At 42.5% G+C, this 18,013-nt stretch overlaps 1 protein-coding gene across 1 annotated transcript in view; it reads left to right on the top strand.

Moving 5' to 3' along the window:
- The window catches only part of KALRN (kalirin RhoGEF kinase), a 363,097-nt gene that overhangs the window by 42,831 nt on the left and 302,253 nt on the right, over window positions 1–18,013 (top strand). The window contains exon 5 of the mRNA XM_035896306.1: window positions 2,350–2,862. Within this exon, the coding sequence (XP_035752199.1) occupies window positions 2,350–2,862 (513 nt within the window). The remainder of the gene's footprint in view (window positions 1–2,349; window positions 2,863–18,013) is intronic.

Below are 18,013 nucleotides of genomic sequence, written 5' to 3'. Positions count from 1 at the left end.
AGTCCTCACTCAATGATTTTAAAAAGATTGCTTAAGCTGTGGTCCACCGTACGGTAGACCCCCTGCAATATACACACCACAATCCAGGAACTTCTGTTTTAAAGGAATCTTGTGGATGATGATGCTTATTGGTAGGCTCGGGCTCAGGGGGAGCTCACGCTCTCTTGTAAGAACTGTGAATATCAAATAAGCATTGCAGGTCGATATAGGGTTGGACTTGATGATCTTATAGTCTTTTCCAACCTAAATGATGCTATGATTCTATGATATGACGCACATTTATTTAGTTTATGTGGGGCAGTACACAGGTATCCCCCTGCACTGAACCATCATGGTGATTTCCCACAGCTGTGATCAAACGCAAGGTCCTTGGCAGGAACCAACTGGAACGGAAGTCAATGGAAGTCTCTGTTGAATTACCCCATCTACAAACTCAGCAGTAACCAGTGTCAGTTTTAAGGCCAGAATCTGCTTTTGAGCTTAATGCAAGCATTATGCGTGTGCCAGGGCACTGTATGACCCTTAGTGGAGGCTAATGATCTGGATTTTGTGTTGTGAGACTCTGGCAGAATGATTCTGTGTCACAGTCCAGAGAGTGAAGCATGCCCGCAGATAATCACACAAAGAAAAGAGAAAAAAAAAAAGGCTTTGGTTGACGTATGTGGACTCCAAAGCTTCCTGTCACTTTGAGGAATGGACCAGGCAGCTTAGTTAGCATTAATTCAGAGGTGCCTTCAAGATTATTTTCTGTCTCCTGCCAAGGGGTTTTAAATAGTGGGCAGTGCTTTTTAAAGTGATTTCTAAAAGAAAGACAGGTGATGCCTGAGAGACAGTTACTTTATCTTGCCACCTACCTGCCTAACTAAGGTTGTTTTCTTAAGAGCTTCAAGAACTTCTTAATGAAACAAATCTGAATAAAGAAACCTGCTGCAGAAATGAAAAGCCTTTCTGCTATATCATCATGTCAAATTCTGTTCATGATAAGAGTAGTACTTGCATTAGCTTGACACACTGCAAGGGGAATGCCCAGGTAGTAGCCATGAAGAGAAATCTTTTCTTGACAGGCAGTTAAACTCTAAATTGATTTATATTCAAGGGGTTAGTGTCTAGGTCAAGAGGTTTAGAAATTTGAAATACCCCTGAAAGTTTTAAAATAATCTTTCTGCTGTGTGTAAATTCAACACAATCCCAATTTTAATACATTGCAGAATGCCTGGTATTTTTTGATGGATACAAATTTGAAAAAAGCCTATTATTAACTTTAAACCAGTGGACAGCCTGCTATTTTGGACATAATTCAGGACAATGGTCAGGACTTGAGGTATTTTTCTTTGTAGATGAATTTGTAGCTGTGATTATTGGGTGCCTCCACTTCTGAAGAGCACAAACACTGACATTCTTTAGAGGCCTGATCTTTAGGGGATACATGTGCAGTCACTGATGACCATGACAGGCCTTCAAGGGCTGCCAATTTCGGTGTTAACATGACATCACTGAAAATCTCTAGTAACATAAGAAACCCTATGCTCATATTTCAGAAAAAAAAAAAAATTTCTCTAAAATAAATGGGAACAGCAATCAGTTGTTGCGTCCTTAAACTGTAATCTGCTTTCCAGGCATCCAGTGCCTTTCTTTATCACTGATTACTGAGTCTGGATGAATTAAAACCATCTCTCATTGATTGTGTATGATTCATGAGCACTACTTTCCATTAGCAATAAATTCTAATTGTTAATACTTCAATGACATTTTGCTTTCACATTGATTTTGGCTTAACTGCTTTAGAAATTACTAATATAAAAGAGATCTGCCTGTGGCAAAAGCTAGCTGGAATAATCTGGAAGAAAAAAGCAGCGTATTCTGTGTTTTGGCAGGTCACAATACCTGCTCCAGTTCATATGCCTAAAACTTTTGCTGCTGTATAGCCACTAGCTTGAGCGTAACACAAGTAGCAGAATCCCTGTAATACCACATACCTCTTTAGTGAGCAGTCATGTCCAGATATCCAACAGCTGCAGTAAGAAGTCCTCAGTGTCCAACTGGGTTAAAGTAAGCTATGGCAGAAGCATTCTCACTGTATGTGTTTGATAGTCAGGCCAGCTGATAAAGATAGACGTTTTTCCAGTAAATATCATGTCTTTTAATAAATAAATAAATCGGTGTCATTAATAGAAAAGTTTTCAATCCAATTAATTCATCAAAATTAAACATAGTCCTCAGCATCTTTTACAATGGTCCTTCGATTATGTATTGATGAGGAAAATAATCTCTTCATGTTATTTATGGATTGCACTGTTATTTCTGATTAGAGAGTCACTGATTCAAATGCTGTCATTTTCCCTTCCTTAGACAAGTATGGTATCTGTTGAAGGCTTGGCAAAACTTGTAGACCCTTCTCAACTGACAGATGAATTTGAAGGATCCTTGGATTACAACCATGATGAATGGATAGAGTTGCGCGTCTCCTTGGAAGAGTTTTTCAACAGTGCCATCCATTTATTATCAAGGCTGGAGGATCTCCAGGAAATGTTGGCTAGGAAGGAGTTCCCTGTTGATGTTGAGGGCTCAAGAAGGCTGATTGATGAGCACACGCAGCTTAAGAAAAAAGTGATTAAAGCTCCTGTGGAAGAACTGGATCGTGAGGGTCAAAGGTTATTACAATGCATAAGATGCAGCGATGGTTTTTCTGGTAGGAACTGCATACCTGGAAGTGCAGATTTTCAAAGTCTTGTGCCAAAGATCACCAGCCTTTTAGACAAGCTGCATTCTACCCGGCAACACTTGCATCAGATGTGGCATGTCCGCAAGTTGAAACTGGACCAGTGCTTTCAACTCCGGCTTTTTGAGCAAGATGCCGAGAAGGTAGGGAATAATCTGTTCCTTTCATACTTTAGCCATGTTAACTTTATCACAAAGACACTGTGACGATTTTTTTCTATAATTAGCAACATGATGAGGTATTCGTCATAGATGTAAATCTCATGTTGCCAGCAGATGTACGTTATGTGACTCGTAACCAAATTCACTGAACTAATTGTTGGATGTAGCAGGCATAATGATATCCAAAAATAACTTGTCTGTGTCACTTTTGATGAAAGTTAATCTGCCGGTTTGTGTCACAATGGGTATATTTGGTAGACATTAGCACAAGAATCAAGCTTTTTTTTCAAGTTTCTTTTACTGAGCTTATGAATATATTTATGTACATGTCACAGCACCTAAAGAAGAATGATTTTAGGGTTTGATTCACTATGATTATTGTTTGCACTTCTTGCGAGTCTATGGGAAATTTGTAGTTTAACTCCTCCTAATTGTTATCTCAAACAACATTTTCAGTTTCCCTTTCCTAGGAATTCGCAACAGGATTTGCAACTGGTAAAATCTTTAGTGATGGCTTTATACCAAGGACATGGCCACTTAGTTCCCACAGCGTGAGATCTGAGACTCTGTTTAGGTTAAACGTATAAACAGACCAAGAGAAAGTATTCTGAAATGACAGCAGCATGCAACACTCAGTGTGGCCGTTTTGCATTAAAAAGCACATAAGGATGGCATTTGAATTCATACATGACACTGAGTCAGTGGCCAAGATTCCTGTTCAACAGCACAAGACCATATTTGAGAAACATTTACCATTACATTATTCCATAGAGATTGCATTGCAACTTCATATTTTTTAGATGTTTTTAATGTAGCGTGTCAGCCTGAAAAGAACATAGGGTGTCTCAAAATGAAATACGGTGTACAAAAGCATTTAGAGCAGCAGAAGCACAGATAAGTAACATGGCTTTAGGAAGCTGTAGTTTCACAAGTGTGCAGTAGTGCTGCAGAGTTACATCCCCATTCCCTGCCTCTTCACAAGATACTCATTCAGGAACCTGTAGTAGATAGGGAAGTCCCGTGCAAGCAAAGCATAGCAGCTTGTCATGTTTGTTGACAAGACTGGCTAAAAACCAACCAGAGTTCCCTAACCAGGTCTCATACACAACATCACCTACAAATTTCAGTAATACACAATAAAACAGGCTTCTTGCTACTTCTGCTGTTTGTCTGCTGTTTGCCTCTGGAAGCATAGGTACTGACTTTGGTGAATTTATTTTAGAAAACTGTGTTGTGCTAGCGTCTTGGCAGTCTCACTTTCTTAATGCAGAAGTGCTTGACATCTCGTTAGGTGGTTTTGTGAGAAGTCTTTGCTGCATGTTTAAAATTCTAGGCCACAGAAGTAGGGTATTCTCAGTGGAAGGTACTGAGCTCTCAGACTGATGTTTAGCTAGTCTGTATATCCATCAAAAGCACCAATCTCTGAATCTTGTCCACTTAATGTATCATCCAGTTGTTTCACTAATGAGTCTGCCTGGACCCAGGAGGAATAGCAAAAGAAATGCAGACCTCATCCGCAGGGGGATCTCACCAAAGATGACTTTTTTTAATCAGCTGCAGATTAATATTATTTTTAAAGCATCAGGGAGAAGCACATTGCTGAAACAAATATAATCTTCAGTAGTGCAGAGCAAGACACAAGACTTTCAATGCATGTACTAAATATCTCTAAGGGATGCTAGGACTGAAAAGGCTCCATCATTGTATAATCAATCCTCCTATTGGGAAAACCTTGAATTCACAGGAGTTCCTCTAAAAGAAGAGTCACTGCAGCATCATGCAAGAATGCATAAGAGCAGAGTGTTTCTTCTCAGTGCTCCAGTTTCTCCTTCTCCCTTTTCCTTGTGTCACATGCTATAAGGAGATCACTCACTGCTGTCCTTCCCGGCGGTGGCTGTATTTCAGTCAGTGCTTCAGTTTGGATTTTCTGTTTCTTTGGGATTATTCAGATGACCACTTCTTACTAACCTAAAATTTTATTTATTATTATTATTTGCTAATGTTATTAGCAAATTATTATAATTTAGCAAATCATTATTTATTAATGTTATAAGCTGAAAGGCTCTCAGATCAAGTCAGTGTCTGAGAAGTTGTTGTTGCAAAGCACCGTTCTGTAGCGTTGAGGGAAGTCTCCAATACACTATTCCTTTCTATCTCCTGAACAGGCATGAAAGCATGGTATGATGCAAGTCTGAGCATTGTGACAGCTAGGTTCTTTGCACGTGTTATTCTGAGGTTGTTAAGTGTAAGGTTTAGGCAAGTCAGCAGATAAATGAAACTTCTGAGGTGAAGGAAGCAGCAGCGAGAATGTGATTGCTGCCTTTTTAACACTGGCTTTCTCGAGCAAATCCTGATTGACAAAACTGGCATGTTGATCTTCTCCATATCTCTTATTCATCTACTTTACATTAACTAAACAAACAATCTTGCTTTGGCTTCTCTGAGTAGCTCTGCTTGCCTTTCCTTGACTACTGCATTTTCCCAAAGAATAGAAAATATTTTGTCGTTTAATACTCTCAAATCAGTGTTTTTAATCTTTTCAGTTTGTGAGTCCCTAAAATTATTCCAGGGAAAGTTGCAGGCCCTTTTACTTTGCATTTCGCATGTATAGACTGAAGCAAAATATTGATGTGCTTATTCTCCTTAGCTGCCTTCTGCAGATCTCTTTGGAGTAGTCTGACCATCTGAGACTGGAAAGTACTTGTCTCGTAAAACGTTCAGAGCTAAATCCAGTCTGAGCAGTGTCTCCACTGTATAAATAGACACCGCAGTATGTCTGTGTCTTGAATTTTAAAGTCTCCTGGTACCTCCATTTGCTCAGTTGCACTCTAACCTCTACAATTAGGTATGGTAGCAGAGCCAGGATGGTCTTCATCTCCTGGGGAGAGGCACAGCTCTTTCCGTATAACCTGGATATGTCATTTAGTGCTAATCAAATGACAACTCTAATACCCTGAGAAAGCTCAAACTCCAACATAAAATTCTGAATACAAATAAGGTTTTAGGGCCTTTTAAAATATTTCTGTATACTCACAGGGTGATATTTTAGGAAATCTGTTCTTATAAGGAGAAAATGGACAAGGACTTTCCTGTTCTGGACACCTCTGATTTTAAAAATTTCAGGTGTCCTCATTGCCTAAAAGTTCTTAAGGATGGGATAAAAAAAAAAGGGGGGGACACGAGAAGGAAAAACACACAGTATTTCAAGGTAGGTTAATTTTTGAACCCCTTGGTATTAAAATAGCCCAGATGTTCAAAGCAAATCACTTCACATTTTTCCCACCTACAGATCCCCTCTGTTGGAACACTTACAAATGACAGTCACTGCCTGGACACATGAATTATTCAAGTTACAGGTTTTACAACTTACAGACGGTCTGTATAGTTGTGTGCTGAGCAACTCATAATGTTGGCAAAATAAAAGGAGGTGGTGGCATTCGCACCCTGGGCTTCTCCCACTCAAATCAGTGGGAGACAGCAGAGCTGGCTGTGGAGAAACTTTGTCTCCAAGTCAGGCCTTTAGGGTTTTCTTTTCCTGTGCTCTGAGGGAGAGGAAAAGTTGGGCTATCACATAGGCACAAGCAGTGCAGTGAGGTTGAGCCCCCCGATGGATACGGGAAGCTCCTCGAAGCTGGAGTCAGCAGGCAGGTCAGCCACGGGGGGAGCTTTGGCAGAGAGGCTTGAGGAAGTTCACATGCTGCGCAGCGCTGGCTGTAATGATCTGCTGATAAATAACACATTTCAGCCGCTGGGGTAGCCCTGACCCTCACTGTTTAACAAATTCATTCCTCACTAACTAATATATATACACATATGTACATATATATAAAATACTGAAACTAGAACCGAGTTTTTACTGAGTAACAGTGAAAATATTTTTAGCCATCAATAACATGAAGAACTAGTCCAGTCTAAATTGAGTACTGTTTAAAACAAAAACCCCACAATCAGCATAGATCCAGCTATTAGAACTATCTGAGCAATGTTAATTGGTTGGTTGAAATCTGGTCAGGGAGAAGAATTTAGGCAAGAGTCCGCATGTTTTGCACTTGAATAAATACCAAAAAAGACAAAAATTATCCTTACACTCTGCACTTTCCAGCTCTTCTGGAAATCATTTGTAACTGGCACCCAACTTGACTTTTGTAGGAATTTCCCCATCGTTCTGGGTTGGTTCCATATCAATTTTACCACCCCGGCATGCATGCGAATGAAAAACAGCTATCATGATGTAATCTGGGTTGTCCACATTCAGTATAAACAACATAGTCATCAGCTGGGCTGAACCAAGGACCTCTGCTATAAACTTGTAACACCAGAGCAAAGAAAGAGCAGGCTGCTGTAATATCACTGGGGTCAGCCTCTAACAGGAGGCGGAGGAGACTTTGCATGTTCCTTCTGTCCTCACCTCCCCTTCTCCTTCCTGCCTTTCTGCAGGGCCCACTACACAAAGGTAAACTCCTAAAGATGGCAATAGTAGTTAGAAAATGCCACGAGTGAATTTCACTGGAAGTTTTGTGGTGGGAGAAACATTTTATTTGGATAGGGTCAGCTTTGTAGAAAGTCCAGTGGCAAACCACAGGCCATATCTAGTCTTCAAGTGACATAGCAGGCTTGGAGTCAAAACCATCTGCCTCATCCACACTAAAGCTTCCCTTTGAAAAACACAGCTCTGCCTGTGATCTTCCCTGTGGAGCAGGCTATGGGAAGCTGTGCTGGCTGCTGGGAGCTGCTGTGGTTCTGCTGCTCTGTGGGTGGCTGTAGCGAGAGGGAGCGGAGGGCATGGATTGCAGCTCCTGCCCCACAGCAGCCATTCCTCCCATTTCCCAGGTGATGTGACAGGCCTGGAATGACGGAAAGATTTCAGTGTGTGCAAGAGTGATAGAAGACAAGTTTGGGCAGGATGGGGGTGGGAAGCAAAATGGTTGAGGGGGAATAGGGTGGAATAACAGTTGCAGCAATTCTCATGCATCCCACTCCCTGTGCAGGTGTGGGCAGTGAGACTGTGGCACCAAGGAGCACACACTGCATCCCTCCCTTCTCACCCACAGCACTGCTTCAGGCCTCTTCCTAGGTCTGGTCTCCTTAAATATGGGAAATTATTCTTCTGGATAGGTACTGTTAAACTTAGCCCTCATTTAGTGAAATAAATAATGGGGCATTTGGTTTCTGAAGGAGGAAAACCACAGACATGCCAGCTGTGCTAGGCTCTTGTCCAGTGTCCTATTCCCATTCTTAATGAAAGTATTGGGAAGACTCCTATTGATTTCCAGCAGAAGCACAATATACCCATTAATGCTTATTCTGAAGTACCAGATGAAATTTAGGAGTTCCTGGTTTAGAATCTAACTTAACACCATACAGAGTTAGTCTAGAAAAAATACAGAGAAGCTTGAGCTCCGTGGCAAAGTCAGTGGGAGAGAAGATAATCCCAGAAGTGTATCATCGGAGTGTTTGAACTGTGCTCATGCTATTATTGGAGTATTAGACTTGCCAAAGGTTCATGTTCCTCAGAAGAAAGGAATGCTCTGCAAGCTGCTCCATGTCTAAAAAGATGCAGGATGGCTTTGATGGAATAATAGAATGCAAACCATGGACATTTACACTGTGGTTTAGGGGGGGAAAGATGGCTTTGAGAAAGAACCATTGAAATCTCAATGTTTGAGAGAAGGGAAACGATCAGTGCATTTCTGTTTGTATGATACATATCCACTTTAACTGTTTCATACATTACTTCCCCTTCTAGTGCACTTAAAAATTCTGATGCTATATGTTCTGTAATAAAATGCATTACAAATCTGATGATATGATCCTGCTTGCTAATAAGAGGCAGTTTATTTTATTACAGTCCATTAAGCAGAGCAATTGTAGCTGCCTCTTTAGTCAAGTGATGCTATGTGGGGAAGCATTTCCTAGAAATGGGCCTTAGCTGACTTTCTGGAAAAGCAGCATAAGAAAGATTAAAAAGATCAGCAACATCTTCACTTCCTTCTTCATTTCCCATCACCTCTGCATTTTCTTCTTCTAGCAGTGTCAAAAGACCCTGGAAGTGATACATAAGCAGATGATAGAGCTTTCCAGTTTACAACATGTATTAACCCCTTAGGGATTTGTGTAATGCCAAAAGGCATAGCACCTGGGACAGACTCCCCTGACTGAGATAAAATCCACTTAGTGAAGGACCATTTCCCCTCTTATTTCACTGCTGGAAGCGCTCGGTTTCTTTGATCTGTTCTACAGTTGCCTCCAAGATTTCATCTGAAATGTTGGCTTTGAAATTACTGTAATGGGAATGTGTCCCGGGGAATGAGACTGGGAAACCAATGAAGAAAATACTGGGAAGCTGACAGAGGGAGCTGTCATATGTGAAATGAATGCAAAGCGCGTGAGTTCTGTGGATGTCGTTAATCAGGACTGGGGAGGAGGGTGGGAAACATATTTAAGAGGGGAAAGAACCAGAATCGGCATTAATAACGAGAGCACATCCTTAGTGTCTTGCACCAAGGAGAAGTATATATGCCCCCTGTGCCTTTTCACTGCAAAAGGATTTGTTACTGAATGAATGGTATTTAACAGTTAACAGTAGCAATCATACAGGCATAATAAGCATGGATTAGACATGGATTTTTGCACAGGATTTAGATTCATTTAAGTTACATGAACACCGCATTGGTGTACAGAACTCAGAGTGCCCTGGATTTTCCATCTAAGTACTTACACTATGGATATCACAACAGCACAGTAAGCGAGCATCACAGTAAGGAGCTTTCCTGGAGATTTTGAACGGGGTGGGGGGGTGTTGTTAGACCGGAGGTAAGCTCTGTAAGACTTCCACAATGAAAGGAGTCAATAAGCTTAGTGTCTTCTGCAGAGACATTTGACTGAAGGTCTAAGTGAGGCTCATTTAAGCGTGTTACTTTCATCCTTAGCCCATTCCAAATGTCTGTGCAGACAAAGGACAGAGGCCTTGGGGTACAGACCCCAGCACTGAGCTGGGGTCTGTTTGTGAACATGCATGTGTTTGCAGATGGCTTTACAAGAAGAGTGACCAAGAATTTACTGCTAAACATAAATGAAATCCCTTACCCATAGTCCCAGAAAAAGACTTCTCGGAGATCACAAGGGCTCAATTTGTTGGTGGTACCTACCCCTTTCAGCCCAAACTGTCTGCTTCTCTCTTCAGGTGAAACAACTCAGTTTCAGGCTAGTTTCAGCTGCATCCCCTGACCTGATTGCATTTCGGTGCTTAAGGTCTCCCTGAGTTGTCTGCTAAAGAGACAGATGAGGCCTGGTCCTGTAAAGCAGAGAGAGTCTCAGTTTCTGATATTAGTGAAAGACTCACTGTCTTGGTAAGAGTTCCCACTGAAAGGTATTCCATGAGCCAGTGCCGTCAGAGCCCTACACCCAGGAGCTGTGTAGCCACTGTCCCTAGCTACTCATGTCTGGCTCCAGCCTGATGGACAGCAGGGTTAGCAACTTTGCCACCGACTTACGGAAACGGGACCTTATTTCCAGCTGTCTGCGCTGGTGCCCCCCTACAGTATTCCAGTTCTGTTAGTGCACATGTGGAACGTCACAGGCAGCCTGATTTGCCAGGGCTTGCAATAGTCCTAAACATAAGAAAAACAAGCTTTGAAAATGTTCCTGACACAATTGGCTCTTATTTTTAAGCTATAGAAGAAATATACAGATCTCTGCATTTATGGATCTGGAATAGACATTGCTCAGGAGCAACATTTAGTCAATGTATTTTAAGTTGCTTTAGCATCTTTTGCTCTGTCTTTTCTCATGCATATGGACTCTTGCAGAGAGAGCACATAATGTCTGTTCTCTCCTGAAACCTTGTTTCCATATCTAGCATCTACTCTCTCATACTGCCAGTGAAAAATGCTTTCTTTTATAATCTGAAGTTTCCCTTAGCATATGGTGCCTTTTTCAGTATCGAGATTCTCACTAGATGACTGTTCTTCCCCATTAATAAAATCAGACTTGGGATGCCAATGCTAGGAAGGAAAGGCAGCTATCAAACTAAATAAACTGCCATGCGAATAGAAGATCGTTATCTCATGCCATCCTTTATACTTAAGCCCACTCTGAAACTAAAACAGAGAAGACAAGCCCCGTGGTCAACATGAAGTGTTTGCTCTGACATACAATTTCTAATACTAGGCAGAGCACAGAAAATGGGCACAGATGGGTCCCTAAATCTTTGAATTGGTAGATGCCATCTTACAACATCAGATCTTAACATGTCAGAAAACTAATTATATAGATGATATGGAAAGGAGGCTTAAATTGAGATGAGCTGGGTGCATAAACAACGCACGTTCATATGGCACCTAGCACAGTAAGGTACTGAATCTGGCTGGGGAATTGGCTGTTGCCAGCAAAGAAATAAAGATTTGCAGTTGAAAAATTCCCTTGAAGATGTAAGGGTATGGAAACATTCCTACTGATTTACATCCACACATGACTTGAGTTGCTTTAGTATAGCACTGGGAATATTCTGCTTCAGTTAAGATGTTTTGTGCAAGACCTTTCTAATAGCATCGATCAAGGACAAAGGATCAACACAGGAAATTCATATCAAAGGGAGAAACTGTATATCCATTCTTAAAAATCCATGTATTTCCCCAAATGAAGCTATGCCAGCTCTGATCACTTTTATTTAATTATTTCACACATCTTAGAACAAAGGAGGCTCTAATAAAACACGTGAGAATTGAAAGCATGTAGCAATAACTCTATTGTAACAGCAGTTTTTCATTAATTTTCAGTGTTTATTCAAATGTGTTCTCTGTCATGGTTTGGTTTTTTTTTTTGCATTTTTAAAATAATTGAACTCTTGCTACTTGAGTACTGCTCCTGCTTTGTCTTGAAGCATATCAGTGCTGTCTGTCATGGATAAGCCACTACGAGGTGTTCTGATGCAGCTGAATAAACAGTATGATGTTCTGCATGCATCTTTACTGATTTTTTTTTCTAAAGCTCAGTGGTAGCAAAACATGGTTTAGGGTCATGAATTCCCCAAATTACTGGGTTTACCTGGTCTCAGGCCTTTTTTTTTTGTAAACAAAAGAACAAAGTTTGCCTAGAAGCAGAAAAACTGTTATAACAAGGGGTGGTTGTGCACAGGGTGTGTATTGATAGTTCAAGGCGATGCTGTGAGCACAGGAGATTTCAGAGTGGGATCAGCACCTTCCACTTTGGAAGGCTCAGAGAGTGGCAGCTAAACTGTCGAATCTGCAATCCCCCTCACCTAGTCATGGATGCGAAAGAATTATTGGGGAATTGTGGGATAAATCCTCTTCAGCATCTATAAGGAAAAATTACTTGCAAAACCCTTCATCTTTAACGCAAAGGTGAATCCTGCATAGCCTATATCTCTCAGTTCAGGAACCTGCATGCTGGGAATTGCAGTCTTTCCAGGCTATGTCTTTGAATTAAAGATGCAGCCAGATGACTTCTCCTCTGTTTAATATGAAGCCAGCTTCTGACAGGTTGCTAATGCCATCCACAATTTGTTGTCTCCAATCTAAAGCAAAGAGTTGCCGGAGTGAGAGGTAATCATGGGGGGCTCTGTGGGAAATGATCGTGCCCCTGTACTCGGCACTGGTGAGGCTGCACCTCAAACACTGGGTTCAGTTTTGGGCCCCTCACTACAAGAAGGACATGGAGGGGCTGGAGCATGTCCAGAGAAGAGCAGCGAAGCTGGTGAGGGGTCTGGAGCACAAGGCTGATGAGGAGCAGCTGAGGGAACTGGGTTTGCTTAGCCTGGAGAAGGGGAGGCTGAGGGGAGACCTTATGCTCTCTACAGCTGCCTGAAAGGAGGGTGTAGTGAGGTGGGTGTTGGTCTGTTCTGCCAAGTAACAAGCTATAAGATGAGAGGAAATGGCCTCAATTTGTGTCAGGGGAGGTTTGGATTGGATATTAGGAAAAATTTCTTCACCAAAAGTGTTATCAAGCATTGGAACAGACTGCCCAGGGTAGTGGTGGTGTTAAAAAAACATGTAGATGTGGCACTTCGAGACATGGTTTAGTAGGCATGGTGGTGTTGGGTTGACAGTTGGACTTTATGATCTTGGAGGTCTTTTCCAACCTTAATGATTCTATGATTCTGTGAACTGTTCCTTACTTTAACTGCTGCTGGTCTCAGTAAGATCCTGTTCTTGGTATCTGTAGGAAAGAACAAGGTCTTTTTGGAAGACCAGGAGATCATTATAGAAGTTTTTAACTTCCTTCAAAGCACAAACAGAACTCATTTCTGCTAATTGGAAAAATGTAAAATCAAAATGTCTTCATTATTAGTGATGTTCCAAAGGAGCTTCCTTCCACTTTGGAAGGCTCAGAGAGTGGCAGCTAAACTGTCGAATCTGCAATCCCCCTCACCTAGTCATGGATGCGAAAGAATTATTGGGGAATTGTGGGATAAATCCTCTTCAGCATCTATAAGGAAAAATTACTTGCAAAACCCTTCATCTTTAACGCAAAGGTGAATCCTGCATAGCCTATATCTCTCAGTTCAGGAACCTGCATGCTGGGAATTGCAGTCTTTCCAGGCTATGTCTTTGAATTAAAGATGCAGCCAGATGACTTCTCCTCTGTTTAATATGAAGCCAGCTTCTGACAGGTTGCTAATGCCATCCACAATTTGTTGTCTCCAATCTAAAGCAAAGAGTTGCCGGAGTGAGAGGTAATCATGGGGGGCTCTGTGGGAAATGATCGTGCCCCTGTACTCGGCACTGGTGAGGCTGCACCTCAAACACTGGGTTCAGTTTTGGGCCCCTCACTACAAGAAGGACATGGAGGGGCTGGAGCATGTCCAGAGAAGAGCAGCGAAGCTGGTGAGGGGTCTGGAGCACAAGGCTGATGAGGAGCAGCTGAGGGAACTGGGTTTGCTTAGCCTGGAGAAGGGGAGGCTGAGGGGAGACCTTATGCTCTCTACAGCTGCCTGAAAGGAGGGTGTAGTGAGGTGGGTGTTGGTCTGTTCTGCCAAGTAACAAGCTATAAGATGAGAGGAAATGGCCTCAATTTGTGTCAGGGGAGGTTTGGATTGGATATTAGGAAAAATTTCTTCACCAAAAGTGTTATCAAGCATTGGAACAGACTGCCCAGGGTAGTGGTGGTGTTAAAAAAACATGTAGATGTGGCACTTCGAGACATGGTTTAGTAGGCATGGTGGTGTTGGGTTGACAGTTGGACTTTATGATCTTGGAGGTCTTTTCCAACCTTAATGATTCTATGATTCTGTGAACTGTTCCTTACTTTAACTGCTGCTGGTCTCAGTAAGATCCTGTTCTTGGTATCTGTAGGAAAGAACAAGGTCTTTTTGGAAGACCAGGAGATCATTATAGAAGTTTTTAACTTCCTTCAAAGCACAAACAGAACTCATTTCTGCTAATTGGAAAAATGTAAAATCAAAATGTCTTCATTATTAGTGATGTTCCAAAGGAGCTTGCATCTTTTTTGGAGTGTCAAGCTTGTATTCTGCTATTTTCTAATTTATCAGTCAAGGCCACAGAGGGTCTTCCCCTGTGTACCAATAGATTGTGAACATTTGCTTTTCTGCCTTTCCATCCACCAGTAGAAAGCTTGGAGACAAATCTAGTAACAGCAGGACAAATTCACAAGTACACACCAACTGCTTTGTGCTGCTCCTACAACTGAAAGCAGCTACAAACCCAGTTTTGCCATCTGGTTTAAGGAAGTGTGGGATTGCCTTGCCTGCTGAGCAGAGCAGTATAGGGGACTGGATAAATATATATCAGAAATCCTCTTCCTGGTGGATGTTATTCTAGTGGTGAATGTCACCCAACCTTGTTGCAACCATAATTTCTTTCCCCATGGAGGAGGGGGCAGGACTCCTTTTGGAGCCTACCATTGACATTTCTGTTTCTGCTGCAACAAGTCTGTTGCTGGTTTGACAGCTCTGATAGTACAAACTTCCTCCCGTAACACTTCCGTGACCTGAGTTCAGACTCCACAACCAAAGCACATAAGAATCTTCTGAAGGCATTTGTGGTGCTGATTTTTATGATGTGGACTGCTGTCCATCAGGAAGGGCAATCATCTGCCAGAGACTGATTGCTGTTGAGCTGGTTTGGCTTAGGAGCAGCAAAATGAAGAGTACAAAGGATGAAAAGTTCAAAGCTAAAAATTGGGAATTAAAAACCACAGGGGTTAACTGCCTTGCCTCCTGTCACACAGGAAGCCTGTCCTGCAGTGGGAGTCCTGATTTGATGTGTAAAATAGATATCTCAGTGCTTTCCATCTTTTTTTATCAATTTGTTCTGCCCTGTGCTGCTAAATCTGGTTGGTTTCTTTTTCCAGGCAGCTAAGTATGTTGCCTCCATAGCACTTGGAATTGAACCTGATCTTTTTAATGGGAATGTAAAAACAATAACAATGCCTCACTAGACTGCTGCAGCTAGGGATGAAGATGTGTGCATTTCCTTCAGGCTGAGCGTGCCCTATAGCATAGTTACAGCAGCCTGGGGCCACTTTCTATCCGATTTGCACTGGATCATCCAACATGCTTGCGACCTTTCAGTGCAAGAGGGCAGAACATTAACCGAGCGATGGCGTAGTTCCTGCTTTCTGTTTCCAGACTCTGGCAGCAGTCGCCTCGCAGTCTGTCCGCTCCTCACTGTAAGGAAATGGCTCTGAAGCCTGCTGCTGCTGAAACTGGAACATGGTGTGCTGTGCTATTTGTAGTTTCCTGCTGCCGACACTGGATACACAGTTACTATTCCTCTTGCTTCCTCCATGAACATTAGAATGGGTCCAAAAATAATTGAAGGCAGTATGTTCCGATGGAATATTTTTGCATTTGCACAAATTTCCTCTTTATTTTGCTTGCCAATTTTGATAGGGAGCATTTCGAGGCATTTTCAGCTTCTCCAACTTGGCACCCCTGGGAGGCACAAGGAATGCTCCCCTGATCAGCATGGCAAGAGAAAGTGTTTTGGCATCTGAATACAGACTTAAAACTTATTTTTAAGGATGAATAGAGCATATTATAACCACAAAGTTCTGCTTTAACTGATGAAGGCAAGAAGACCCAAATGCTCGAAAGGGTAACAAAGCCCACACATCTAGAATAAGAAAAGAAAGAGGCCCGCACATATGGAGAAAGAGAAGAAAGATGCTTTTTTTATTTATTGCTTTGATCCTCAAGAAGTTTAGGTGATAAGAGCCTAGCTGTCAGGAAATAATGTAATTAAACTGTGCCTGAGGATCACAGACTTATTGTGCAGCATCTTTCAGATGTGGCTATCTGATTATTTCTAAATGAGTGTCTTCCTGGCCTGGCTGAAATGCTTAAAATGGCCCACACTTGGCAGAGCTTGGGGTCTTAAAAGTGTATCTTAAATTAGCATGTATATCAATTTATAGGGAACACATAAGGGTGGGTGTGAAGTTGAGAGGTTGCCTTCTCAGGAGCTGGTGATGATTTAAGAGGTGAAACCAGGAGCATGGTCTGTGGATCGTTTCCAGGAGTATCAACGTCATTTTAAACCAGGTCACTCTGGTTTTTCTTCTTATGTATCACGAATGTTATGAGAACTTATTCAGAAATGCTTTCTTGAACCTTCATGTATTGCAGGGCCCCTCCATATTACTTGGCATTGAAATCCTGGATGCCGTATGTCCTGTACAGGCGCTGAAAAGGTGTCATAAGCAGAACAGTCTTGAGTTGAGGAATTTTGCTCAATTTATTGCTAATCAACACAAACTTCTGATCTCGATTTAGGTGTTGAGAGGAAGAAGTAGGATGCAGTCTCATAAACACCTATTCTTTCTGGGACTCAATTTCCCTGATTTTTGTCATGGTTTATACCCATTCCATCAAAATTCTTCTGCGGCGGGCACAGGCAACAGGGAATGTTGGGGATAATATTTGCTTGAGTTTCTTTCTTCTGCTGTTATGGCTATTCTCTGATTCTTAAATATTTTCTGCTGCTGTCCCTGCCCTGGCATGGGCCACCCGCCATCCCTCGGGGGTGTCCCAGCCCCCTTTGCCATGGAGGGCCCCACAGAGCTTCTCCAGCCCTCAGCAGCTACCATTTTGTTTCCCTCACACCTTGTATCAAGGCGCTTCTCTGGCTGACAGGAGTTTTGGCATGATGGTTGAGCTCTGGCGTGTGGTGGTTTTCCCCGCTGGGGGCCCCCTCAGTGCCAGAGATGGCGGGAACCGGCCGGGACCAGCTGGAGGCAGCTCGTGGCCTCCTGACAGGCCGCCCTGCTGCACAACTGTCACTCACGATCGTTGCACAGGGGAACGCGCAAGCACCCTTACACGCAGCCAAATTAGCTTTTACAATCCTTTCAGCCCTGGGAAATCAGAAGTCACTGTGAGGGGTTTGGATTTCAAGCTTTTTAACAATGAGACTGTTCACTGAGGCAGGCCCTAAGGCAGCCCCATGAAAACAGGGGGTGCTGCTGAGGGGGTGGCGAGGCCCGGTGCCACCTGTGGAGCGCGTGTCCCCGGGCGGGAACACCACCCACCCTCCCAGCTTGCCGGGTTCACTGGTGTCGAGGAAAAGCATTGAACCAGTTGGTTCATGGGATGGGGAAATATCTGGGGCACAGGGATACGGAGCGGTGGACACCCTGAAATCCAGTGGAAAGCTGGCATCCTCACCCTTCCGTCTGCGCAGAGATCCCGGCTCCGGCCCCTAAGTGTCATGACATGTCAGGAGGTTTAACCTATGATTACAACACGGCTCTATCTCTGGACCTCAGACATTGGTGATTTTGGTAGGGGAAATGCCACACTTCTGATACTAAACAGTAAACATCTAGCTGGCTGTTTTGTTTTTAATGGCAGCTATTTGGAGTCACAGGAATGTCACAAATTAAGTAGGAATAGAACCAGGGTCTATAATAAAGTCACCAAACTCATACAGCATTTTCAACTGAATGAAATTTTATCTCATAGATTCTGAGAACTGAGAGGAAGAGCCCTCATCTGGGGACTCACTCTGATTTCTTCATAATTTACACAGTTTTTTCCATTCATGAGGCTGTTGTCTATTTATCCCTTTTAATACTACATTTTCTACCCAGCCAATGATTTAATTCGCACTTAGACAGTAAGCAGTTCTCTGCAGATGATCTGTGCCCAGGAAAG

The sequence above is a fragment of the Egretta garzetta genome, unplaced genomic scaffold (genome assembly GCF_000687185.1).
Source record: "Egretta garzetta isolate BGI_Z169 unplaced genomic scaffold, ASM68718v1 scaffold326, whole genome shotgun sequence".
NCBI classification, from domain to species: Eukaryota; Metazoa; Chordata; class Aves; order Pelecaniformes; family Ardeidae; genus Egretta; species Egretta garzetta.
The sequence above is the reverse complement of the archived record's forward strand: the minus strand, read 5'-3'. Positions and strand labels throughout refer to the sequence as shown.